This window comes from Crocodylus porosus, unplaced genomic scaffold, assembly GCF_001723895.1.
Source record: "Crocodylus porosus isolate Cpor-Errol unplaced genomic scaffold, CroPor_comp1, whole genome shotgun sequence".
NCBI lineage: Eukaryota > Metazoa > Chordata > Crocodylia > Crocodylidae > Crocodylus > Crocodylus porosus.
This window is the reverse complement of record NW_017728907.1, coordinates 37,595,858-37,622,855: the sequence shown is the minus strand read 5'-3', so window position 1 is coordinate 37,622,855 and position 26,998 is coordinate 37,595,858. Positions and strand designations below refer to the sequence as shown.

General features: G+C 41.5%; 1 protein-coding gene across 2 annotated transcripts in view; it reads right to left on the bottom strand.

Moving 5' to 3' along the window:
* The window catches only part of COL24A1 (collagen type XXIV alpha 1 chain), a 271,129-nt gene that overhangs the window by 149,488 nt on the left and 94,643 nt on the right, over positions 1-26,998 (bottom strand). For both annotated transcript variants that reach the window (XM_019531158.1, XM_019531159.1), the window contains 7 exons: positions 26,499-26,543; positions 20,493-20,546; positions 16,131-16,175; positions 4,829-4,882; positions 4,687-4,731; positions 3,862-3,915; positions 3,045-3,098 (listed from right to left, as the gene is read on the bottom strand). In XM_019531158.1, coding sequence (XP_019386703.1) covers positions 3,045-3,098; positions 3,862-3,915; positions 4,687-4,731; positions 4,829-4,882; positions 16,131-16,175; positions 20,493-20,546; positions 26,499-26,543 — 351 coding nt within the window. The remainder of the gene's footprint in view (positions 1-3,044; positions 3,099-3,861; positions 3,916-4,686; positions 4,732-4,828; positions 4,883-16,130; positions 16,176-20,492; positions 20,547-26,498; positions 26,544-26,998) is intronic.

The window sequence follows — 26,998 nt, the reverse complement described above, 5'->3', positions numbered from 1 at the left end:
TTGGATAGGAAATCACAGCCTTATAAAAAAAACAGATTTGTAATAGAAAGTGCTTATCAAAATAACAATCAAAATACTTAGCTGGATTTTACGCTTTGTTTCTTTGTCAATTTAATTATGGAGATTTCTTTATTACTGGTATTCTTAATCGAACGCTTGTCTTTTTTTTTACAACTACAACAATGAAGATGATAATTTCTAGATGTTTCAAAATAGGGCATGTTACAGGAATTGTCATATAAACTCGATTGTGGGTGTGTTCCTCTATGGCAGTGGTTTTCAACTAAAAACAAGTGGTGTTCAACCCCTGGGGGTCTGCAGACTGTGTCTAAGGGGTCCATGAAGGATGACTATGATCAATCAAAAGTATGAGAATTCAAAGGGGTCCTCACCTTCATTTGAAATTTCCACAGGGGTCTGCACCTCCATTTGAAATTTATTAGGGGTCCAAAATTAAAAAAGGTTGAAAACCACTGTATCTAGGGGTACAGTGGCAAAGCAGATAATTTTAGTCTTATGAGGTTCAGCAAGGACAAATGCCAAGTCCTGCACTTAGGATGGAAAAATCCCATGCACCAGTACAGCCTGGGAACTGACTGGCTAAGAAAAGGACTGGGGGTTACAGTAGACAATAAGTTGGATATTAGTCAGAAGTGTGCCCTTGTTGACAAGAAGGCTACTGGGCTGTGAGAAGCTTCGGTCACTAATTTGACTGGGCGGAGATATGGCCCAATTCAGCAGCCAAATCTCTGAATCCAAATTGAATCAGGAGACCCATTTATCTCTCCGAATCGAATCAGGAGCCTCTGAATCAATTTAGAGAGATTTGATGATTTGGACATAGACACGGATTTATATGTTCTTTCTACATACCTCAAGGTACCAGGCAGCTCATGAATGCTGAGATGGTGGGGCAGATGGAGCCTCCCATGGGAGAGCAGGGAGTCCCCAGCGTGCTTGGTGGTGGACCCGGAAGTGGACCAGAAGCAGTTATGGTCCACTTCTGGGTCGGCCGCAGAGTGTGCAGGAGACCCTGCTCCCTGGCTTGGTGACTGGTGCTTCCTGGGTCTGGGGGGGGCACCCAGGGTCCCCCCGTGGCTGATCGTCGAGCCAGGGAGGCATGGGAGGGGGTCCACGACTGAGCACACAGGGGCCCCCAGAGCTCCTGTGGGAAGTTCCATCCACCCCACCATCTCAGCATTCATGAGCTGCCTGGTACCTTGAGGTATGTAGAAAAGACATTTAAAGGTGTGTCTATACCCAAACTGCTGATTCTCTGAATCAGAAGCAAATCTTCAGATCTTTGATTTGGCTGAATTAAATCGGGACAGTAATCCGAATCAATGAATAGAATCATTGTCCCCCAGATCAGGCCGAACCCAAAACGAATATGGCCTGGTTTGCACACCTCTACTGGGCTGCATTAGTAGGAGCATTGCCAGAAGATTGAGGGAAGTAATTACTCTGATTTACTCTGCACTGGTAAGGCCATATGTGGAGTACTGTGTCCAGTTTTAAACCTCCCCTCCCCTCTCCCCCCCCCCCAAAAAAGAAAAAAAGGTGTGGACAAGTTGGAAAGAGTACAGTGGACAGCAATGAAAATAGGGGGCTGAGGCACATGGCTTATATGGAAGGGCTGAGGGAACTGGGCTTGCTTAGTCTCCAGAAGAGAAGACTGAGGGCGGATTTGATAGCAGCCTTTAACTACCTGAAAGGGGGTTCCAAAGAGACTGTTCTCAGTGGTGAAAGATGACAGAACAAGGAGCAATTGTCTCAAGGTGCGGCAAGGGAAGTTTAGGTTAGATATTAGGAAAAACTCTCTCACTAGGGAGGGTGGTGAAGCACTGGACCAGGTTACCTAGAGGTTTTTAAGGCCTGGCCTGACAAAACCCTGGGTGGGATGATCTAGTTGTGGATGGTCCTGCTTGGAGCAGGGGGGTGGACTAGATAACCTCCTGAGGTCCCTTCTAACCCTAATTTTCTATAATTTTGCTACTGCTCTAGAGCCAAAATACTAATATATGGTAAGTAACTTTCCAAAAATTAAGGTCTGGATTATCACAATCAAAACATCCTTTGTTTTACTGCTGCAAACCATCTCAGTTCTGCGGTGTTAGCATTGCAACAAGGGACATGATACAGCCAAGCTAACTCATCCTCAGGGCTGCTTCCCTGCCTCAGCATCTGTAAAGTTGATGGGAACAGAAGCACTGCACAGAAATTATCAAAAGCACTTAAACCACAGAATCCATAACCTTCCCCAGCCCTGTGATAAAAGATTAGCCCCACTTAGTCCAAGTGGCAACCTGGCAGCCCCCATTTTTATCTGTGAAATTGGTTCAAGCAATACAATTGTATTAATTAATTTGCACATGAATGCTCCACAGTGTCACTGAAGTTGTGGATTAAAAAACAACTGACATACACACATGCAGAGAAATCGATGGGTGCCTGTAGACATACGGGGAGGCTGCTCCAATGCATTGTAATTACAGTGCATCAGAGCAGACTTGATTAAAGCGCCCTCACTGCCATTTTGAAGTGCAGGGATGCTGATACATGAGATGCTGAGGGCATTTAATCTAAGCAGCTCTTTGAGCCACTCCAATTAAAGTGCCCCCCCCATGCACATGTAAAAATGCCCCATGACTTCTGTGAAAAGCTAACTAGTTAGTTAGTTTAATCATCAACTAACAGAATTTCTACACTGATTTTAGGCTATATATATTTGGGGATAAGTGAATTATTAGTATAACAATGACTAAGTATGTGTTAAATATATGTGGACTAATTATGCTCTGAGTGGAACTGAAAAGTCTGGTCTGCTGGATTAGTGAAAGAGCAGAAAAAGACCTATCCTGGGCAGGAATCTGATTTCATTACATAAGGGCTGTCACTTTCATAACTCCAAATAAGTCAATTCTCAATTTACACCAGTATAAAAGAGGTTTTAAATAATCCCTAAAATGTGTGGCTTTTCTGAACAATGAAAACAAGTGGTGCATATTGACGTAACCAGAATGCAAAAAGGTGGGCAAACTTACAGGTTGTCCAGGCTTTCCTCGGATCCCCGGTGGTCCTGGCAAACCAACAGCACCCTTAAAAGAATACATCTATTAAATATTGTTGAAAATGCACTGAGCATTATATTGTATGTAGTCAAAACAATGGCTTCACTTTACCACTCAAACCAGATTTCAGATCTATTCAGCTAGATCTGAAATGTGGTCTTTCACTCAGATTTCAGAAAAATAATTCCATTAGGTTACATTATTGTAATTATTTCTGTTGCAATAACATCTTTATGAGACCAAAATATAATCAGATTTTTTCTGTAAAAACAAGATTCCAAGGTTATTTAAAAGTTATGGATTAACTAAAAAAATAATTACTCAAGAGGAGAGAAAAAAATTTATTATCCATTTTTCTAATATCTAGGGACACCCTGGCCTGTCTAATCAATAGTTTTGTCTGGCTGCTGCCCCTGGGGTTTAATCACTTCAGGTTTGGTACAAATGGATTCTTTCTGGCTTCAACAGCAAATGTGCTACATAACAGTTTCTTAATGAGTTTTGGTAGGAACCAGACTGCTCCATGCTGTCTTTGCTACTTTACGTTTTCTGGCATGAATCTCTGTCCACATGGCAGATTGAATTTGGCCCATACATTTTGTATGTCTTTGATCATTTATTTCTCAAACAGAGTAATTAATATAATGTTACAAAAATGTAGTAGCTGTGTGGCATTCAGTAGCTGTTACCTGCTGAAGTCTACTTTAATCAAAATGATGTGCTGCAATTTAAAAGAAGATAGGGCTACTTACAAGCAAAAAACTGGCAAAGTGGTGCTGGTCTAAATTACCTTGTCTCCTGGATACCCCTGGTCTCCCAGATCTCCTGCAATGCCTTGTTCACCCTGAACAACATATTATTTTATGGAGACACATACATGCAGCTTTAAATGGTACATTTTTTCAAAATGACAGAAGTAAAAACATGTAAATTAGAGGCCTAGAAAACATGACTTACGGGGAAAGGTTGAAAGAATTATGATGATTTAGTCTAGAGAAGAGAAGACTGAGATGGGATTTGAAAGCAGTTTGCAAATATGAAGAGGATTGTGATCAATTTTTCTTCATGTCCATGGGGGAACAGGACAGGACAGGTTGTAATGGCTTTACATTTCAGTGGGAAAGATTTAGGTTAGATGCTAGGAAGAACTTTCTAAATAAAAGAGTGTTTACACACTGGATTGGATTACATAGAGGAGTTGGGGAATCTTCATCAATGGGAGTTTTTATGTACAGGTGAGAGACGAACAGGATATCTGGGATAATTTGGACAGAAACAATCCTGTGCTGAGTGAGGAAGACCTTCTGAGGCCTCTTCCAGCCCTATTCTGTGAGCAGATGAAATCAGGATACTTAAATCTAGTAACAAGATTCTTGGAATGATAGTGCAGGATGTATCATTGTAAAAAACAGTCCTGCCAAAACCACTAACATAGCTCTTGATATTACTACATATAGTAGGAAGGGTATAGTCTCAGTCTACATTTGTTTGAAAAGAAAACAGAAGAGAAAATAATTCAAAATAAGGAGGGGGGCTTGCAAAATAAACATCTTGCTCAATTATTTGATAAAGAAAGCCCAAAGTATCTCTATGATAATGGAAATATTTAGATCACCTTATCACCTTTCATTCCGGGTTGTCCCATACTTCCTGGGAGTCCCTATTAAAATAAAAAGAAATATCAAAGTTTTACTATTATATAGAAAACATTAATGGCATGTAATGAATGCTAATGGGAATTCTGCTTAACACCATACCATTGGCCCAGGAATTCCAGAAGGTCCACTAGGTCCCGCAGGCCCCATGCCACCCTAAAATACAGTAAGCAAAATGAACGCTTGTGGGAGGATTGGTAACACACAATTGCATCTCTTAGCTATATGTTGATGTGATTCCTTTCTAACCCAGGCTGATAGCAATCAAAAATTATTTTCATTAGAAAAATGTTTTGTAGTACCAATCCATTTATCTCGGTCAGGTGTCCATCTAACAAACTTCACAATCATTGGTAGCTTCTACTTGGGGAACGGTGAGGTGTCCAGAATTAAAATACTCTATCACCTATATGTACCCAGAAGGAGAAGGCAACTTGATAGGGAAGCATGTGGAAAATTTCTTGTATACCTGTACATTTTATACCTGAGAATACAAGTCAGATGCAACACTGTTCTGTCAGCACCAAAGGAACTATTCTCCTGTGAATAATGACTCTAAAGGAATGGCTGTGTGGGATTTGTCATCTTTCAGCAACTTCCACATCAAATATACTCAGTTTACAAGTAACTATATAAAATGTTTTTTTCCTAAACACCAGCTGTGCAAACTTAGTTTAAGCTGTGCCAATCAACATAGATCCTTTCATTTGCATACAGCTTTAACCAGTAAATAAAGGTTAACAAAATCTAGTACTACACTGCTCCGCCAGGCAATTTAAACTTGCAGTTCTACTACTAGATGCTAGAAGAAAAGAAACAAAGGAAAAATTAAAGGAAAAACTAAAGAACCAGCCCCTATATTGCTGCAACATAATTGGCTGAAATGATCTGATAAAGGCTAAAACCATTAAGAGACGGGCTAATGCTTTTCCACTTTATGCAACTGGTGCAATACCTGAAAAAAATGTAGCTCAGTTATTGTGACTGCCATGAAAGAATGCAAGGGAAAAGTCTAAGGATGAGATGTTTTGTTATTTTCTGATATCATAAAAATAACATGGAAAAAATGGGAGATTCCCAGGTACAACCCCTTCTAAACTTTAGCACATGTCTGTTGACACTCTTCAAACATTAGTGATAAAGAATACTTAATATAGTCTCAATACACATTCTTCTGCAGCCATCATCAGCTTCATGGATAGTTAAATGGAAAAGTAAGATTGATGACTCAACTTCCCAATGCTTGAGAAAACTCTCAGGGAAACTGATCTCTCCATATTTGCTTCCAATCCTCCATGGCTGCTTTAAGGAGCTCTTTTACCTTGTTAGGTGCTGGCAGGAGGACTGAACGCTGCATTGTAACACCCTATTTTTTTCTGCAGGTATGGCAGCAAAGCAAACTCACTTAAGCTATGTTAGTGGTACCAGAAGTATGCTGGAATACGCACTCAGAATGAGAAAGACGCTGCCTTCAGAAGCACACAATGGACTCTGCACAGAAACATTACATTTACAAAAGCAATAGGAGGACATTTCAGATGGATTTCACAAATTAGGTCATGGTCTAATATAGCTGAATCTAGACTAGGGATAAACATTCTGATAGAACTTAAATGTGGGCTTCTCCATGGTCTTCTGGCACTTCATACTGAAGATACAGATTTCTGCTCCAAGTACATTCAAAGGAAGATGTATCACCGTTTGTTGCACTGAGATGAAGCAAACCCGTGAAATTAAAAACTTAGATGATAGCTGAACTGATGTGATCAATTTTTAAAACTGTTGTGTGTTTTAGGGCACACTGATTGGTTTGGCTGAAACATTATAACAGGTGTTGAATGAACAAATCCACATGCCAGTCAAAGGGGAAGAGAAAAGGGAAACTTACCTAGTTAGTAAACTGGTGACTTAGTTATCGTGTTTTTTAATTTTAGTTACAGAATTGCAAACTTTTCATAGTTAAGACAATACACACCTTGGCCTCATCCAGATGAGCATGGACATTTGGTTCCCTGAGGCAACCAGCGGTGGCATACCTTGTGCCACTGCTAGTTGTCCCCAGGGAATGCCTGTGCCACATACCCTCTAGCACACAACAAGTTACTCTGGCTGGGGTAGGGGAGGCTGGGGCCCCTGGAGGTGCTGTCCTGGAGGCCTACTGGGGCTGCAGCAGCAGCTACCCTGCAGGAGCAGCTATTCTGCCACTTGGATCCAAGCCACCAGCCAGAGCATGGCTCTGGCCAGCCTGGTTCTGACTTTGAGAAGCGCATGCTGCCTCTGTATATGTCAGTCCACATTTTTTTGTGCAGGTTTTTTGACCCCTTGATATCCAGGAGTCAACTTCCCACCCACCCCAGATGTGTCTGCAGTACCACATACCGCACGGCAGTGCTCATTTGGACACGTCCCTTATGTTTATGAAGATGTGATTTCTTATTATGTGATTGGTTGGTGATTTGCATTTTGTTTCAGAAAAACATTTATAGGGTTTGGGCTGTTTTTGATTTCAGGAAAATATCGCAACAGTCTTGGTCAGTTTCGGACATAGTTACATGCCTTCAACTATGGCCTCAGCTGGAGGCAACACCCATGTACCATTATTGCTGTAAGTGGATTTGCATAGGTGTAGCTGTATGGAACCTAGATGGATCGACAGATGCGCAAGAAGAAATAAAAACTCACTGTTGGTGTGTTGGCTCTGCAAGTCTAATAGAAGCAACAAGGAAATAAAACTTATTTTTATTGTTCAAGTCAGCAGGTACGCCTTGAATTACCACTTGGCAAACACTGATTAACCAGCCATTTTTCAGAGCAGAACTATACTTTAAATCTGCAGAAGTATACACAATAATTCATAACTGTCAGATTACCCATTCTAACACTCTAAGCATGATATGCAAAATGTGGAAACATTTACATTATCATGAGAAAAAATGAGAAAAGCATGCTTCTGGTTACTGAAATGCTGAACATAAAAATAAGAGTCTAGCATATTAAATATACAAATGTGTATTATCATGAGGGAGGAAAAGGGTTAGCCTCTTAAAAATCAACGTTAGTTCATCATTTTTACTGTTTCAAAATAAAAACAATAGAAAAGTTGTGATCTGATAATTATAGTAGCTAGTTTACTGGAAGTCCACATCTTACTACAATTATGGCTTTATAATTCATGAGACTGAATTATCAAGAGTTTTGATATATCCAAAGACTTAATGGAAGGAAGTCTTTAAGAATTTAGACCCAATCTCCCTTGCTGTTTGCTTTACCATTCCTCTTGAGAACAAACACAAAAAAGTACTTAGTTTTTAACTTGTACATAGGTAGACTGACCATATGACATGAACGTGAACATGTTACTGTTGGCTTCAGCCAGAATTAATATTGCATTTCTATTACATTGTACCATACTAGGACATAATGTAAGTTAACATTAAAATTAAACACCTGTGGACAAATATAAGCCTTTAATGTTTCACTCTGTCTTCACTGTCAATGGGCATTTGCCTGAATTAGATCTGATATAAAAAGTGAGGTCCAGATCATAGCTTTTAATGCATGAGCCACATTTGGGTTGTGGGTATAGTATAGGGAGAGTTCCTGGGAACTCCAGTAGAGTCAACCAGAATTTTTCCTGGGTGTCAGTGAAGCCCTGCCAGTCCTCGAAAGGGCCCAGGTAAAAAAAAAACACCTTTAAACCAACTGCAACCTCTGGAATAGCTTTTGTCACTGGGAGCAGGTGGAATCACACCACTGAGACTGTCATAGAGATATCTAATGACAGGCTGAGCAGCACAGAGCAGTACACAGCAGAGATTAAGATAGATCCCCATGTCCTTTACTATTCTGCATTAATCTTATTTCAAAATCTGAGCTATACACCCTGGAGATATCTATTCTGAACTAATTCTAAATCCTCGTTCAGAAATTAGAGGGAATGCCACGAGTCATTTTCAACTCCAAACTGATCATCTCTCTATCTGAAAGGCCCCTTATGTACCAAGTAGGATTAACTTGATTGAGCTGCATGTGAGATGCACAATGTCACTCCTTTCCCCACCATTCTGACTACCCCTCAGATTTTGAGTAGCAGCGATCAGCAGTACCCTATCACAAGCATGGCATATATATCTTCATGCACATTTTTGTCTGCACATTTGCCACTAAATGCAGTGGAAACCATAGATGAGGTGAGGTCCCAGATGATTGGAAAAGGGCAAATAGAATGTATCATTAAGAAAGAGAAGAAGAAAGATCCGGGATCTTACAAACCAGTCAGTCTGACCTCAAAACCTGGAAAGATCATGGAGCAGGTCCCTAAGGAATTAGTTGAGGCACACAGAGGAGAACAATGCGATTGAGAAGAGCCAGTATGGATTCACCAACAGCAAGTCATATCTCATCAACCTGGATTTCTTCTATGATAAGGTGAGAGCCTCTGTAGATGGAGGGTGTGAGCAGTGGATGTGATATACCTTGATTTTAGCAAGGCTTTTGACACTGTCTCCCAGAACATTCCCATCAGAACCAGACTTAGGGAAAATGGCACCCTGGAAAAACTTGTATTTTGCTAACACCCACCACCCCCACAAGTTAGTGGTGCTGCTGCAGGTGGGATCAAGGTGGGTGGGTTGGAGATGGCACCACCCACCTGCATATACCTGGCCAAGCTCCTCCTGAGCAGTGGCTGGAGGCGGGGGACAGGTTGGGCACCGCACCTCCTGCCTGGGGTTGGGGGAGAGTGCTGCTGTGAGCATGGGCTGACACCCCCCTGACCATGGGGCCCTGGGTGGTCACCCACCCCTAAAGCCATTAATAAGGTAATGAAGTGCATACTAGATGTAAGTATTGTAAAATAGATACATAACTGGTTGGATTATCATGCTCAACAGGTAGTCATTGCCAGTGGCTCAATGTCTAGTTGGGAAGAGGTATGAAGTGAGGTTCCCAAGGATCTGTCATGGGTCCAGTGTTAGTTAGCAACTTCATTAATGATTTGGATAATGGGACTGACTGCATGCTTAGCAAACCTGTGAATGACACCAAGTTGGGTAGAATTGCAAACACTCCAGAGGTTAGGTCTAAGATCCATAATGATGTGGTTAGATTGGAAAAATATCCTGTAATTAACCAGGTAAAATTCAACAAGGACAAGTGGAATGTCCTGCACTTGAGATGGAACAAATGCACGCACAAATCCAGAGTGGAGAATGACCGGCTTTGCTGCAGTTCTGCAGAGAAGAACCTGGGGACTACAGTGGACCATGGTCTGAATATGAACCAACAATATGTGAATGTTGCCAAAAAAGTCAGCAGCATACTGGGTTATATTAGCAGGAGTGTCACTTGCACATTCTTCTACTCTATTCAGCTCTGGTGAAGCCTCACCTGGAGTACTCTGTCCAGTTTTGGGCCCCAAACTTCAAGAAAGATTTGGACAGATTGAAAAGAGTCCAGCAAAGAAGGACAAAAATGATTAGAGTCCCAGAAGACATGATTTATGAGGACAGGCTGAAAGAATAATGGTTATTTAGTCTTGAGAATCCAAGATAGCCAGGGGATTTGATATCAGTCTTCAAATACCTGAAGGATGGTTACAGAGAGAATGGAGACGGGGTTTTCTTTGTGGCCAAGGAAGACAGGATTAGGAGCAATGGACCCAAGTTGCAGCAGGACATTTAGGCTGGTGATTAGGCAGAACTTTTTGACTATGAGAGTGATCAAGCATTGGAACAGGCTACCAAGAGAAGTTGTTGAATCTCCATTCCTGGAAATCTTCAAGAGCAGGTTGGATGGCCACTTGGCTAGGATGGTTTAGTCAGGAATGATCATGTATGAGCTTGGGGCTATACTAGATGACCTTGTGAGGTCCCTTACAGCCCTACTTTTATATGATCCTGTGATCCAACTGAAAAACTACTGATTTACTTTTAACTCTCCACAAATGTGGTAGCTTTCAAACATATCACCATAAATTATAACATACACACAATGTGAAGGTACTGACCAAAGAAAACGTCCCATGCCACAACACTCCAAATCCTCACAGACAACCTCATCAGTGGACGGCAACAGAATAAGCCACCTGTATGCTACATATATACATAGAGTAAATGTACAGCCAGCCTAAGGCCTTAGTGAAAAATACACTAAAAAAGCCAAGAGGAAAACTCCTTATGGTTTTATAGACTGTAATCCAATTATGTCATCTTCTATTAGTTTGTATATAGTTGTCCATATAATCTTAACTTAGATATTTTCTCTCTTCTCTCCCTGTTTATAGCATCAGCAAAATAGTAGCTATTCCTATAGGAAGCCTTTTTTCTGGCAAAACTAGTCCTACAATTCAGAGTACAATACAGATGATCTGACAACAGCTTAAGCCCTTCTTGTCTACAAATAGGCCATCTTCATGTTGATATTTTAACATGTGGAAGTGGCAGAGCTGTGGGTTAATATAAGAGCCAGCTGAAGCCTTTCAATTTTTAAAAGTGAGAAGAATGTTCTCCAGCATGGCTTTGAACTCTGAGGAACTTGGAGAGGCATGAAGGATTCCTATCTGATAAAGTATATTTACCCTCAACCCCTCTATGAAAATGATTGCTGCTAAGCAACATGTAAGACAAGGCCCTGACTCTTCTAGGGCTGTGTGAAGCTTCAGTCCCTGATTTGATTCAGCAGAGATTTGGCCCAATTTGAAAGCCAAATCTCTGAATCTGAATCAAATTAGAGGACCCTTTAGACTCTGAATAGAATTGGAACTCTGAATTGATTCGGAATGATTTGGCGATTCGGACGTAGACACAGCCTGAAATGTTTTTTCTACATATCACTAGGTAGCAGGTGGGTTGTGAATACTGCTGTGCTGGGGCACATGGAGTATCCCACAGAAGCACAGGGGGCTCTCCAGCACACTTAGCAGCAGACCTGGAAGTGGACCAAAAGCAATTCTGGTCCACTTGTGGGTTCGCTGCTGAGCACGCGGGGGGCCTCCCTGTGCTCCTATGGGATGCTCCATCTGCCCCAGCATCGCAGCATTCAGGAACTGCGCCTGGTACCTTGAGGTATGAAGAAAAAACATTTAAAGTTGTGTCTATAGCTGAATTGCTGATTCTCTGAATCAGCATCAAACCTTCAGATTTGGATTTGGCCGAATCCAATCGGGGTCAGTGATCTGAATCAATGAAACAAATCACTGTCCCCGATTCGAAACAGATAGGACTTGTTTTGCACACCCCTGGTGTGTAGACATGGTAAAGAACAGCTCCTATTGTATTATTACCTCAAACCTGAACACTGCAGGCTCAGCAGGCTTGCACTATGTTTGTGTCATGATGTCAACCCAAGAAAATGACATTTGATTCTGAAACCCCAAGCCATAGTATAAACAGCAGAAAAGGAAGAGTTGCATTGAGGCATCAAGCAAAAACAAGGCTTATGCAGTTGGAGTCCTTCTGCGGAGCACAGTGAATATGGAGCCAACCCCTCCACATACCTGTTAGGTAAGGTAATCCCCCCATTTCTGTATTCCAGGTGTCAGGAAACCCCTTACACTCCTTTCTTATTGGTTGACTGAAGAAAATACAATTGCACAGGCTTGTTTATCATCCCCAGTTTCTGTTATTAGAAATGTTAGATGATCATCAGTGGACACAAAAATGTTCAACCTACCCTTTCAGATACATATATCTTCCCAAGGAAATGGGAATGTTTAACACTCAAATACAGTGTACACATCCATTAGGGTCTCTTTCACCTTTTTAAATGACAACAGCTTGAGTCATAGATGGCAATTCCTAGCAGGTCTATGCTGGAAGGTTTACATCCTAATCATATGTTACAATTTCTTAATCAGAAATAACATAAAAGAGGCAGTCAACAATTTTTAAATGAATGTGCTCACTGTTAGATTATTGAAGATAAAATTCCAGAGAAAGCTACAGTAAGAAAGAGAAACAAACTGTAATGCAAAAGCAAATGTGAAAAAGTGCAAACTGTTACACTCTGAGTTGCATAACTGATTCAGATGAGACAACTCATGTAAGTAAAAATATGTGTGTGCTTTGTATCTACCTGGACTCGTTTGCCAAGAAAATATTCCCTGTATACTACTATGATGACAAACCTCAATCAATCAGGGATAATGTACTTTTATATAAGTATTTTAATTCTATATTATAAACATACAATAATAGTTAAAGAATATAAGAACTCAACTGCAGCATACTTCTTAAAACAAATTTAGATGACCGTACTTTGAAGAAGCAAAAATATCAAGAATGGTTTAGAACTTAAAACCTCAAACAGACAAAAAACGATTCTAGGCTTTCCTAACTAAAACAATAAATACACCTCTACTCCTCCATATGGCTAGTTGTGCTCGTTTATTTAACCCTGACATTGTCTAGCTCTGATGCTGTCATTTGACGATTTTCATAACTAGAGTATGAAGTGCTATCATTTGAGCTAAGGAAGCTCATGAAGGTAGCATGATATTCATAAAACCTATTCTGTGGAGGGTAGGACACTGTAGAAATATGTCACATCCGCATTATAGTCAAGAGATACTTATACTAAGAAGGCAAGGTTATTTGGGTGAATCTCATATCTTTTATTAGACCAACTTAAATTGTTGGGAAAAAAATTAAGCAAGCTTTCAGGTTTAAAAACCCTTCATCAGGCTGAGGAAGTTTCAGCAGTTGGTGTGTACTCTTCCTAGATGGAATGAAATGTAAAGAAGCCAGAGGCTGGTCTGGTATGCATACAAGACAGGCAGTCAGTGAAGATGTAGATTGAGGAGTCAGTGGGTGAGAGACAGGCTGGGTGGGGGAGAAGGGGCATGGATAGTGGAGAGGTACCTGGGGAGTCAGACGTTAGGCAGGTTATAATGTGTCACAAATCCAATGTCTATATTTAGTCCATGATTTTTTGTGTCTAGGAGGTTGATGAAGTGAAGTTCATAGGCTTGTCTCTGAGACGTGTTTTGTAAGTTTCCTTTGAGAATTAGAATGGAGAGATTGGAGAGAGTGGTTTTCTTGTGAGAAATGTGCCCCCACCAATAATTGGGTATTCCTGTCTTTGACAGATTTCCAGTGTGCGATCATTCAGGTGCACAGTTGTTCTTTGGTCTCTCCTACATACTTTCCATCTGGGCATTTGGTGCATTGGATGGAAATATGACATTTTTGGAGGTGCAGCTGTAAGATCCGGGAATGCTGATGCCTCTGGTGTGAGGTGTAGTAATTGTGGGCATGGTGGAGATGTGTTAGCAGGTTTTGCATTTCTTGTACTGGCATGGTCTGGATCCATTCAGTGTGTTCTGGGTCTAAGGAAGTTTGTTTCTGGTGATGAGGTTAGTGAGGTTTGGTGCTTGTTTGAAGGCTAGAATGGATGGCTCTGGGAAGATCTTTTTAAGAATGGGGTCTCTTTCTAGAATGGTCTGCAATTATTTGTGGATTTTCTGTATGGGTTTGAGGGACGGGTGATATGTCATAACCAGTGATGTGCGATTCGTGGGGGGTTTTCTTCTGTACAGGAATACCCAATGTGGTATCCTGGTGGCTCTTTCAAATGTGAAATCTCTCTCTCTGGAGGAGTGTCCTTCTTGGGTGAAAGCCTTTTTAAGATTGGTGAGGTGGCAATCCCAGGTGTTTTCCTCAGTGCAAATTCAGTGATATCTGGGGGCTTGGCTGTATATCACAGCTTTTTTGGCATGTTCAGGGTGATTGCTGGTTCTGTGCAGATATGTGCAGGTCTGTGGATTTCTTGTATAATGAGGTCAGTATTTTGCCATTATGGATGCTGATCATCATGTCTAAAAAGGAGATGCCGGTGCTGGAGTATTCTAGAGAAAGTTGGATGGAGAGATTGTGATTGCTGAATTTCTGATAGAATTCAATCAGAGATTGCAGGTTTTCCATCCAAATGATGAAGATGTCATTGATATATCTTAAGTATAGTAAGGGTTTGACGGTGCAGTCCTTGAGGAATTCTTCTTCCAAGTGGCTCATAAAAAGGTTGGCATACTGTGCGGCCATTTTGGTGTCCATAGCTGTGCCCATGGTCTGGAGGAAGTGTTGGTTATTAAAAGTGAAATTGCTGTGAGGATGAAGTGTGGCGCAGTGAGGATGAAGTGTGGAAGGTCAGTAATATCTTTGGGTCTGTACTCTGAGTTGTAATCTTGTTCTTGTAGATATGCCATCCTGGTGTGGGATGCTGGTATATAGGCTGGTAACATCCATGGTGGCTAGGAGGGTGTTGCTGGGAAGGCGGTCTATATTTTTAAGTTTCCTTAGAAAGTCTGTAGTGTCTTGGACAAAACTTGCTCTTTGGGTGACAAGCAGTTTTAGGATTGATTCAATGAAACCTGACATTTCCTCAGTTAGGGTCCCATGGTTGGATATGATGGGTCTTGCCAGAGTTCCCTTGTTTGTAGATTTTAGGGAGCATGTAAAAAGTCCCTGGGTTGGCTAGCAGGGGGGATCAAGGTCTATAGTTTTTCTTGTAGTCCTGATAGAAATGATTTGATGGTATTATTGAGTTTCATGGTGAAAAGGTGAGTAGGATCTTCTTGTAGTTCTTTGTAGTAGGTGGTGTGAGAGAGTTGTCTGTTGGCTTCCTTTATGTTGTCTTCCCAGTTTAGGATGGCTACGGCTTCTCCTTTATCTGCCGGTTTTACTACTATTTGGAGGTTAGATCTTAGAGATTCTATGCCCTTTCTCTGGTAGAGAGGGGTTGTTATGGTGGTGTGTGTTGCTGATTACTTCATTGTTCATTCTTTCCCTGAAACAGTCAATGTAGCGGTCTAGGTTAGGGTTTCATCCACTATGAGGTGTCCAACCTGATGTTTTTTTGGGGGGGTTGTGGTTGATTCACCCAAAGAACCTTGTCTGCCTATGTCCTTAGACCAACATGGCTACAACCTACACCCTTATACTAAGAATGTATTCAGTAATAGAAAATAGAAAAATTTACAGTGTACAAGAATTAACTCAATGTGATATTGCTTTTAAACATTCAGCAGACATACTACAGTTGAATTAAATAACAGACCTTCATTATGTTACATATATCAAAATACTGTACCTAACAAAAAAGTAAAAACGAGAGGGGGAATAAACTAGCAATTTAATATTTTCAAACTAAAATATCCAACTCAGCAGATCAGCAATAAGTAGAGAAATGTTCCACCTCTTCTGAGCATTGATATAAATGATAATATCAGAATACTCAGGGTAGGTCACTGAAATAAAGATAGTTTTAAATAGTAGCTCAGAAACTCACAATTTTGAGACTTATTATTAAGACTTTGGGCAAAGGGACACAATGTAAATGCTTTAATGAAGTACAAAAAAAAAAAAAAGGCTGGGGGTGTGGGGTGGGGGAGGGGGGAATGTTTACTCACCCTCAGCCCTGGAAATCCAGGAGGTCCTACACCACCAACAATTCCCTTTAAAAAAAGTAAATTTGGGACAATCAGAACTTTAATTTAATATTTTAGGATACTCTTCGAGCTGCAAAGAAAAAACTGGAGTGCCTGCTTGTTTCTGATACAGAAAAAGGGCCTGCAGAGTAACAACTGTAACTAACATCGCACATAAAAGACATATTTTCTAAAACCTTTTTCTTAAGATATGAGACCTGGAAATAAGATTTGCATTAGACATAACCACCCCCAACCCACAAAACCAAATTAGACATGATATTCCAAGATTTTAAGAGAGGTGAAACAAATTTAAGGAAAGCAGCTTTTCTTGGGGAGAAAAAGCACACTTACATTGCTCATGTCCACTAGTCAAAAAGGGAACTGGCTTTATTTTTAAAAAATTGTACAGATGTCTTTTAAAGATGATAATAGACAATTGTCTCTATCACCCCAAGGCCCCTGGCAGAAAATGCAGGTAAGATACAATGGGATCTGATACATGATCCACATGATCTTGCTTCATGCCTTGCCACACATGCATGGTTGGAAGCATGACTGGGATTGAGCATTGGATCCCATCACTCCTTCTTGCCAGTGCAGGGGGAGCCTAGGATCATATTCCAGGTGCCCCCACACCAGCAAGTGGCAAGGTCCTACGGCTGGGAGCCTTGTCAGCTGATGGCGGGTGCACCCCTGCGGCTCGAAGCCCATATCAGCTGACGGGGCTCCCAGCTGTGGGACCACTCCTGGCCACACGTTCAATTAATGGTGTGATAGGAACCAGTCACAAAGTTATTACATATTTTTTGTGGAAAAACTTTGTGGCTTATTCCTTGTTTTATGACAATATTAATTACTTGAACATGTGGCTGGGCTACAACTTAAGACGTGATTACCTGGTTAATCATGTCTTAAGTGTAATGTGCAGCAGGGGCCGAAATACATGAAATTTTACAACATGTAGCCAGGAAGCAACTAAGATTACTGCACATCTGAAATACATTTTATTACAGCTGGATTTTTATTTAAAACCTAAACTTAAGAAAATAAAATGCTTTGAACATTTTTAGGAAATGTAACAAGCTACCGAGTCCACTGTAATCCATTCTGGTCATATTATTGCCCTGTGGCCAACAGTACTTAGCCACAAAGACTGCATACCCTGTACAGAGCAGGCAAATCTCTACGAGAAGGCGGGGTAGACTGAAACCTAACTGAGACTCTATTAGCCTCCCAGGGCTGCATCCTTCCCACCGATAGTCACAGTATGTTCATTTTAATTACCACATGGCCTGCTGGGTGATGAAAATAAGATTCAGGGCTCAGTGCATCACTCCCCAGCAGAAAGTAGGAGTGGTCTGCATGAAGGTGAATCTGGGCCCAATGTGAAGCTGCTTTATCAAGCCCTCTAGCTGTCAGAACCAAGATTCAAAGAGTGCCTTTTTCCTCTCCCTACTACTCATTCACTTTCTCCAAGCCACTTTTCACCACCAATAAGGAGGGCTCTATCGCGCAGCATGGCATGGACAGGGAATTTCCCCAGAGTTGATGTATATGGTTCAGAGGTTGCGAGGGTTGAATGGACAGTTGACATCATTACTCTGTTAAATAAACCAGGGCAGGAATGGGGGTACATCAAACATATTCCAGCCAGAGATGAGAAAAAGAGAAGATCCCCTGAGTCCTCAGGGAGCTCTTATCATCCCAGAGCTCCCTGCTCCACATCACCAGCCCTAGAGTATGCTCAGCAAATATCACATTAGCACTGCAATCTGACCTAAGCCCCTTGCAGCTGCAAGTCTGGCACTTTGCCTGAACAAGCCCTGCAGGCTGGGGTTTGGGCTGACTGTCAAGCAGTCAGTGCTATCAGCAGCTGTCTTGGCAGATTAGAAGGAACCCATTTTCAAACGTTTGGCACTAAAAGTAGTTCTTTGTGCTGTTTAAGTCTATAACTTAAGATCTAGATTTTCTAAATTTGTCTCCATTCAAGTGTTGCTTTAGCCCTCCAGGTCTTCTGGAAAGAATGCATCTGTTTTGCTGTGGGAGGTGGCAGTGTGGGAGGAAGTAAGGAAGAACTGACCCCTGTGCATAATTTGTGTAGTAGTTGGTTAAATTTATAAAGCCTTTAAAATGCTTTCCAGGTGAAAAGTGCTGCATAAATGTAAGATATTATATTACCCAAATCGTTTAGTTCCATGGATCAGAAAGGCAAAATATGCATGAAAATACTGGCACCACAGGGAAATAATGAGACCAGCAGCATTTACTGAGACCAGAGTCTCTGCTTCAGTGAGATTCCAAGTGATGCAGTAGAGGAGGACTGTTCCTCAAAGAGCTGGTTACAAGATCCCTGGTTCCCTGCCTACCTCCTGCCCTCAGTCCTATTTAGAACAGCTCCTGAACCCCAACTGGCAGTGGTTCCCAAGGGACCATGTAGAAACTATAATCCAGCTATAATCCAGCCACTCCTCCCCCCAATTCTCTGCCTATGGGAAAGGTACTGATGATGAGCCAACTATCCTAGCCCTTTATATTCTGGGAACTCTTTTATGTCAAAGGTAACCCAAGTTAGGGACCTGTAGACAATGTCACCTGGGAATGGAGCAAGACAATTCCTTTGAAAATGAATACCTTACCAGTGACACAACTTATATATTTTGAGTGTTGCTCATTAGAGCTTGGCTGAAGATGTGCAACCAACGAAAAAGCAGTCACTTTGCTAATGCTTATTTACTAACTGGTAGACTAGCTAAAGTCTGGTCTGAAGCTTATTCAGTAGTAGTTCAAAGAGAAAACCTAGCAAAGAAGTATGAATCTTCATAACAAGAAAGAAGCATAATTCAATATCCTGCTTGCCACCAGACAACTCTGAGGTAAACAGACCGCTTCAACCTTAATCTGAGCCTATTTTGCATAAAATGAGCTTTTCCAACCAGGAGATCTTATACTATCTTTCAGCTGTCCTGTGAAATATGAATTTTCATTTCCACCAGAGAGATATTTTACAAATTTGTACTCTCCTATGCCTGAGGTAGGGTGTGCATGCTCAAAAGCTTGCAAATATATATATTTTTGCAACTATCTAGTTGGTCTAATAAAAGAGATCTCTTCCCCAAGCGTTCTGAAGTAAGCATACAAAAGCCAATTTCCTGGTACACAAATCAGAATTCCCCCTTTAAAGATAATCTTGGACTCTGATTTAATGATACCAATGCAATTCATATCCTAAGACCTTAGACATTCAGAATTTTAGTAACAGTCTATTTTTTCTACTTAGCCTTAAACAGGAATGGGCTAATTCTCAAAGTTGTCAAATGCCTGCAGCTCCCAATGGGAGCTATATGCAATCAGCAGCTTTTAGGAACTCCTTGCTTTCCGGATCTTATAGTGCTGCCAACTAGGCCTGTGCGAAATTTTGCTGGCTGTTTCACTTCAACACTGTTTTGACTCATTTTGAGCTTGAAACAGCAACATCGAAATGAAACAAAGGGCTTCAAAACAGCTTTGAAATAAAACGAGGCTAACAGAAACATTTTGAAAGTTTCAAATTTCGAAGAAGCCAGGTGGTGGGAGACAGGGGAGAACTAGGGCTGCGCTTTCAGCGGCTCCACAGACCCATGTGGCTCAGCCCAGCGGGGAGCACAGCCCTGGCTCTCCCTGCTTCCCATGGCCAGGCTGTGGGAAGCCAATTGCAGCCCATGGGAAGGGAACTGAGCCTGGCCTCAGTTCCCCTCCCCAGTGCTGCAATAGGGCTGGGGAAGGGAACCGAGCCCAATCGCTCCCCAGCACTACAGTAGAGCTGAATTCCACTTCCCAGTGCTATGATCAGGCTGGGGAAAGGAACTCAGATCGGGGGCTGCAATGCTGGGAGGACTGGCACAGCCCCCACAGCCCTCCTGGGGTTGTGGGCCCCCGATCTGCCTGCCGGATAGAGAGGCTGTTTTAAGCTTCCTCATTATAGCCTATGGGTGAAACATTGAAACAGTGTCAAAATAGTATCACTGTTTCGATGAAACAAAATGGAATAGTGTTTTCGAAACAAAATGGAATAGTGTTTTCGAATCAAAATGAAATTGAAAAAGAAATGCTGTTCCGTCGAAACCTCGAAGCGCATGTTCAAACGGAACAGTGCCATTTCGCCCACCCCTACTTCCAACCATCATGCTATCTTAGCACCTAGCAATAGCAAGTTTTCTTGTGGACATTCTCAATTCTCATTTCAGGGTAAAAGCTCTGGTCAGGGTTATATATTATGTTTAATGTTTTGTCAGGTTTTGTCAGTGTCAATTTTAATGACATCAGATTTCACATCGCAAAGGCAACAAGCGATTTGATACTTACAGGACTCCCATCTGGACCAGGGGGTCCTCTGTTTCCAAATTCACCTGGAAAACCCTGGTAACAGAAGGGACATAGCATAAAACCACAGTGATCACAGGATGTTTGTGTTGTGATGGTAAGAAATTTTGCAAGAGTAAACAACTGGCTTTTTATTTGTTTTTTAACTAAGGCTGACGTGGGTTTTCAAAGAAGCCTACAGATACATGAGTTTTCCTTTGGCACTTAATTCCCTTAGGCTCCTTTGAAAAATCTCTATACAGATCATCTAAAAGTAATGAAAAGTTAGATGACACCAGCAGGGAGGAAAAAAATATTGCAGCTGCCCATTACAAACCACACCTTTATTGATTTTCTCATTCCAAAATTCCATCTAATATGCAATCATATAACTTCCTTTGAAGGTAAGACTGGCAGAGTCACACTCCTAAGCCTTTATGAGGGCAATATGATTCATGTATCCATTGGAATGTTGTGATCCTGACTCCCAGTTATGTGCCTTTACCACAAGACCACATTTCTCCAGTGCCTATAATATTTTCCTAAAAACTGAAAGGTATTTCAGACAGCAGATTCATTGCAGCACGTGTATTGGAAACCAATGGGAGATCTGAGAGTGAAGCACTGCTCCAGGTTAAACTCTAAATTTCTAATCATTCTGGTGCAAAGCTCTCCTTACCACTGTAAACTAACGCACAGTTGTCTTGTTGAGTCTACAGCTAGAGACTGAAACAGTAGCATAAATGAAGCATGAATTTCCTCATTCACCTTCTCAGTGTTGACTTCAGGGGTTGGTTAGAAGGTGTAGCAATCCTCTGTTATTATGAGGATGTGGATGGAGTCTAATTGTCCATATTTCTATTTTGAGCCAGATTTAACATTTGTTGCCTGGAGGGGCCTATGAAAGTAGACTGAGAGACTTGCTGCGTTCCTGCAGCCATGACCTCTCTTGCTCCCTCCCAAGATCTTATAGATCCTATTTTACTTCCTCTAGATGTTGCCAATGGAAAAGGAGCAAAAATCACATTAATTTTTTTCAAAATCATATCACTGTGCTGTCCTCATCCAGTTCTCATTAACCAAGTGAAAGAGCCACATATGCCTGGGAGGCTTTGGTGTGGTCCAGCAGTCCTACACACAAGTTTGGCCCCCCAGGGTCAACTCAACTCTTTGTAAAGAAAACCACATTATTGACAGGAAAGCAATGAAAAACAGAAGGCAGGTGGTTGCTGCAAAGCTGCAGAGACTGATCTGTTATAATGTCTTGATAGTATAGAAATGGCAGCAAACAGCACATCAATGATATTTGCCCACATTAAATTGGAAGAGGATTAAGGCTGGAAAAGTGCAAACCAGTATCTCCAAGGGAAAGATAACTTAAATATGACAGATATGGTAAAAAATGCTGTGTCTTATGTAACAAAATCAACAATACATTTAAATGATTACAGGACTGGCCAAATTTCATAAAACAAGATATTATGGAAAGAAATCGGGTGCATACAATATGAATAAAATATGTATTTCTTAATATATACTGTGCATCCAACTGATTTATAAGACACGCAATTCTACACTTTATAATCTTTGTAATTAAAATTTGGCAAATTTAATAACATTTGGTATATTACTAAGGATATGATAAATATTTGTAATTATTCTGTTACTTTGGTAACTGGTAGCATTTTGAATATTAAGGATATAGTTTGTGTCAGATGATTGCTATAGTAAATGAAATGCCATTTAGACAGTAAACAAAATGATAGTGATAAAAAATAGCTATCTCTATGGATACCTTCTAATGTGTCCATTACCATAGAGTCTCATGACATAAAAAAAAGAAAACAAAAAAATCCTCTACCACATATACCTAGAAGAAGACATTTGTGTCTCTCTCTCAACCTTTGACTGCTTTCTAAACTGAATTCATATCTGATATTTACCTTTTTTTCCAAAACAAAGTTATCAGATCATTCTTTTTCCATTAATTTTATTGGAGGAAAGCTTGGAAACATGAAAAATACAATAACGGGTCAGTCCATCTAGCCCAGTATCTTGAATCCAATATGACAAGTAATACATGCTTTAGAGGAAGAGCATTTAACTGGGTATACCTAGAGGAGGGGCAGGCAAAGTCTGGCCCATGGGCTGGATCAGATCTATGGCGTACTCCATGTCCCAGCAGACCCTGCCCGTGTTGCTCCATCTGGTTTCCATGGAGACCCCAGCAGTGGTAGGGTTTTATGAAAAGGCATTCTGGGAGTTGGTGAATAACAGTTCCTGAATCACTTTGTTCACACCCTTCATTATTTTATAGACCTCTATCATATTCTTCTACTCAGCCTTCTCCTTTCCACATTAAATTCCTAGCCTTTTTAGTCCCTCCTGCTATGAAAACTATTTTGCATCTCTGATGATCTCTGTATCTTTTCTAATCCTACTACAGGGAAAAGAGATGAGTCTTGCATTGCACTTGAACCAGAAGACTAGGCTTTGCATTTCTGACACTGGGAAATCCTGAGCTATGGACAGACATTCAAAAAGCCTGAGCTTGAATTGATTCAGTCTTTGCAGGTTAGTCTAACCTAGCTAGGCTGAACTGGTTTGCAACCGGACAGACACTCTCTGGACTGAGGAAATTCAGGCACATGCCTGCAGTGGCTCAGGCTAGGAGCCAGGCCTGGCAGGATGTTCTGATTAGGGAAGTCTGCCTGCACCATCCCAGGCTTTTCCCCCACTCTTTGCTCAAGGGGTGGGAGTGCCCAGCCCCCTGCTAACACTCTGAGGGAAGTGGGGGGAAAGGGTTGCAGTGCATGCATCCATTGAGGATACAAAGCTTTTCAATCTCCCTCCCTGCTTCTTTATACTGTCTGTAGCAAACTGACAGGCAAGCAAGCCTGCAGGAAGCTGATAACAGTGTTTATCACCTCATCAGAAAAACAATAGTCTCTCTCCATTAATTCAAATTCTTCTTAAACAGCTTAGGCTGACCTGTTGATTAGCTCCAAACAGTCCTAAGTGATCACTGTTCTATCTGCCTGTCCCAGTGAAATTGGAGACACACATATGTCTGCATTAGCTAGCGTACCACATACCTAGGGTCCATGACACTGGGGTCCCTGCTGTGGGAGATGGGAGGGAGGGGGGAGATTTCCTGCTTGAGCAGCGAGGGGGTTGGGGTAGGGTAGGGGGAAGCCAGGCAGACCCTGCTATGCCTGAAAGTCTCTGTTGGAGCTCCAGCCAGGGAGCAGAGGAGAGGGGCCAGCCCTGCTGTGGAGCAGAGAGCCCCACCCAGCTCAGAGAGCATGCCAGGATGCTGGAGGTGTCTGGTTTATTTTAAACCAGCAAGGGGTCTGGGACAGACATGGCATAAACTGATTTGAACCAAATCAGTTAAGTCTGATACTACATTCAACCAAGTTTATCTTAAATCAGTTTCAGCTATTTTCAAACTAGTTTACGTGCACAGAACATCTGTTCTGTTACACGTTTAAACTAGTTTCTGATCACTTAAACCAGTTGACATGTAATGTCTGTCCCTAGCCCTGTAGTCAACATTCCATTACTGAGAATGCTCTTGCCCAATATTGAGAAATTTACTGTAGACAGTCAGTCTTGATCAAGCATAGCTTTCCTGGTGAGGGTTGAAGGAACAGTCTTCTAAGGCCCTAATTCAGCAAAGTATTTAGACTTGTACTTAAGTGTTTGGCTATGTTGGGCATAGTGATAGCTAGAACTTTAAAGCACTGACTTGGCTAAAATTAGAGTTAAGGTCTTGGAATTCTTTTCAGACTCAAGAAACAGATTTGGCATTAAATGGAAAGCTAGTTTTAAAATACAAAGAACTGTTCTGTGTGTGGGCTGAAGCAGCCCAGTGAGATTGAGACTAAATATGAACTTGCCCACCAAATGTCACATCTTTAGTTGAGGATAAGGTTCTAATTTCAACCAGATCTTCAAAGTTCCCCAGCAGCATTACCTCCTTTTCTCCCAGACTTAACATAAGTCATCTGCTTTGTATCCAAGTGCTCCTTCTCAGAACATGACTGAGGGAAAGGGTTTTGCTTTCTCTGTAGCCTGGTACATAGTCCTCCTCCAACTGAAATTCTATTAACCTAATAACTTTCACGCTCTTGAAGGGCCAGTGCACGAATGGTGCTCTTTTCTTCTCTACCTTTCATCTGTGTTGCACTGGGGGTGTTTTGGGGTTTATTTTCAGGAGGTATCTGTGGCTTTAGGATTTGTGGCATCAGGATCTGTGTGGCTATGGAGTGGATATTTTTAGGACTCCAGAAAAATGATTGCCTGAAAACACAGGGGACTAGACACCCCTACCCCCTTACCTACCAGCTAGGATGCTGCACATAACTAACAGGAGAAAATTATTACTGGATGCCATAATAGCACTGATAGCATAGAGGTATCCCCAACTGCAGAGCCATGTCCACATACAAAGATGGTCCACAAATTATACCATAAACTGTGTTCAAAGTACCCCACTGACAGACTCAACCCTTTCCCCTCAGCTACAGTACAATTCTGTGGCTACCCTCCATCATGCAACCCAATGCACCAGAGGCACCCCTAGGCAGGGCCTAAAAACTGAAGGCTGAAAAGAAGGGGATGAAGTCTTAGCTATTTTATTTTGTTCACAACCTTTATTTTTAATTTGCAGGGTCTGATTTCTCCAAGGTCAGCACCTGTTTGAAATGTGTACCCCAAAAGTGTTCAAAAGGCACAGAGGCCTTGTATTCTGCTGGAGTTGTCCTATAACAACTTTTCCTTCTGCATCTCAGCTTCTGGTGATAGTTTTCTTTTAATGTAATGGCATGAAACAGAATGATAACAACCTGAACAGGGGATTTTAATAAAAAGTCCAAGTTGATATAATATCTGAGCCAAGGCATGTTTATAAGCAAGGAGAGACAGAAACACAAAAGGAAAATAATTTCCTTAAGCTCCTTCCAGAGTAACTGTATTAACGTTTGACTTAGCCATACTGGCCATATCCAGGGCCAGATTTAGCAGGCCCTAGGCAAGGGCAAGAGAGGCGGGGGCCCAAGTGCATCCCCCCAGTATCCCCCTTCCAAGAGCTTTTTTAAGGACATTTTTTTGTGTGTGTGTCCCAGGTCAAATTAGCCAAATCAGTCAGATCAGTTCCAAATCCTTTGACTCATTCAAGAACCATACGTGGCCCTACAACCGGCAAGTATCCTCCACCCCAAACTTTTCAGCTTGAGGCTTCAGATACTGCCAAATCTTTTGCCAGGTATCCTACATATAGGCCCAAGCCTGGAGGCCTGGGGTTCAGATGCTCGAGTTTTGCCTGCCCTCAACCAGATGGCTGCAGAAGCAAGCTAGGGAGAATCTCCCATTTTCACAAAGTTGGTATGTAGGGATCTCGGGATCCTCCCACTGGAAGCTGGCAACTGGGAAGCTTAACTATGGGGGCGCTCGTAGAAAGTCCTGTCTGCAAGCAAACAAGGGTGCACCTTCCACTACAGAGTGCCATATTAATTGCATTACTTTGGTCATAGTATTACCCCTGGCTCCAGCAAGTGAAGAAACCTCTTCCCATCTTGGTATGGTCATTGCAGAGTTCTGTGACCCAGTTCTCACTCACTCACTGGCCAGTTTTGGTGACCAATGTGGAGTAAGTGAGGGAGGGCTATTTGCATATTTTATCTATGTTGTACTAACATTAATTTTTAAAAATCTGTGTATGCATTTTTGTGCCTTGTTAACCCTTCGGTAGCAAGCATTGAGTGTTTCCGTTACAGACTGGTCCTTAGAGCAACAGGCTAAGAATTCTTCATTTAAAACTATCTGGACTTACCGTTAAATTTACCAAATGTCATTTTTCCAGTGCAGTATGTGCAACAGAAACAGTATAATATCATTTCTGAAAAAACTGATGTTAACTTCCTTAGCTGGTTAAATTTATAAAGCAAATTATAGAATTCATTTAAACTTGCCGACAAAAGTAGTTAAACATTTTAGAAACCTTACCTGTCTCCCTTTGGGACCCCTTTTTCCACGCAGCCCTGGAATACCCTGAACAAGAAAAGAAGCCCAAGAATCTAGATTTCACTTAAGTAAGTTAAAAGTTGATATTATTAATACGTCCTATAGGTTTCAAAGAACCATAAGAAACAATGACTTGAAAAATCAGGCAATGTACCTATTTCCTGTTATAGGCATTGAGAAGCGTGGGATCAGAAAATGTACATGGTCATTTCTTCGTTCTAGAAGGCTGGGTAGATTTGCACCTTATAGACTAACTAAATCAAAACTATTATAACATAAGCTTTCATTCAACCAAGATAATTTCCTCAGGTGCTGTGAAAGGATGTGCAAAGAGCAGCATATTATATGGAGACTGTGATTTGAATGTAAAAGACAGGGAAGTAAGATAGGGAAGTTGTGGGGGAGGATGTCTCTCTAAGTACAGTCTAAACAAGAACTACGGATTCTTAGTCCATTACCTGGATTAGCTTTTGTGACCGCCC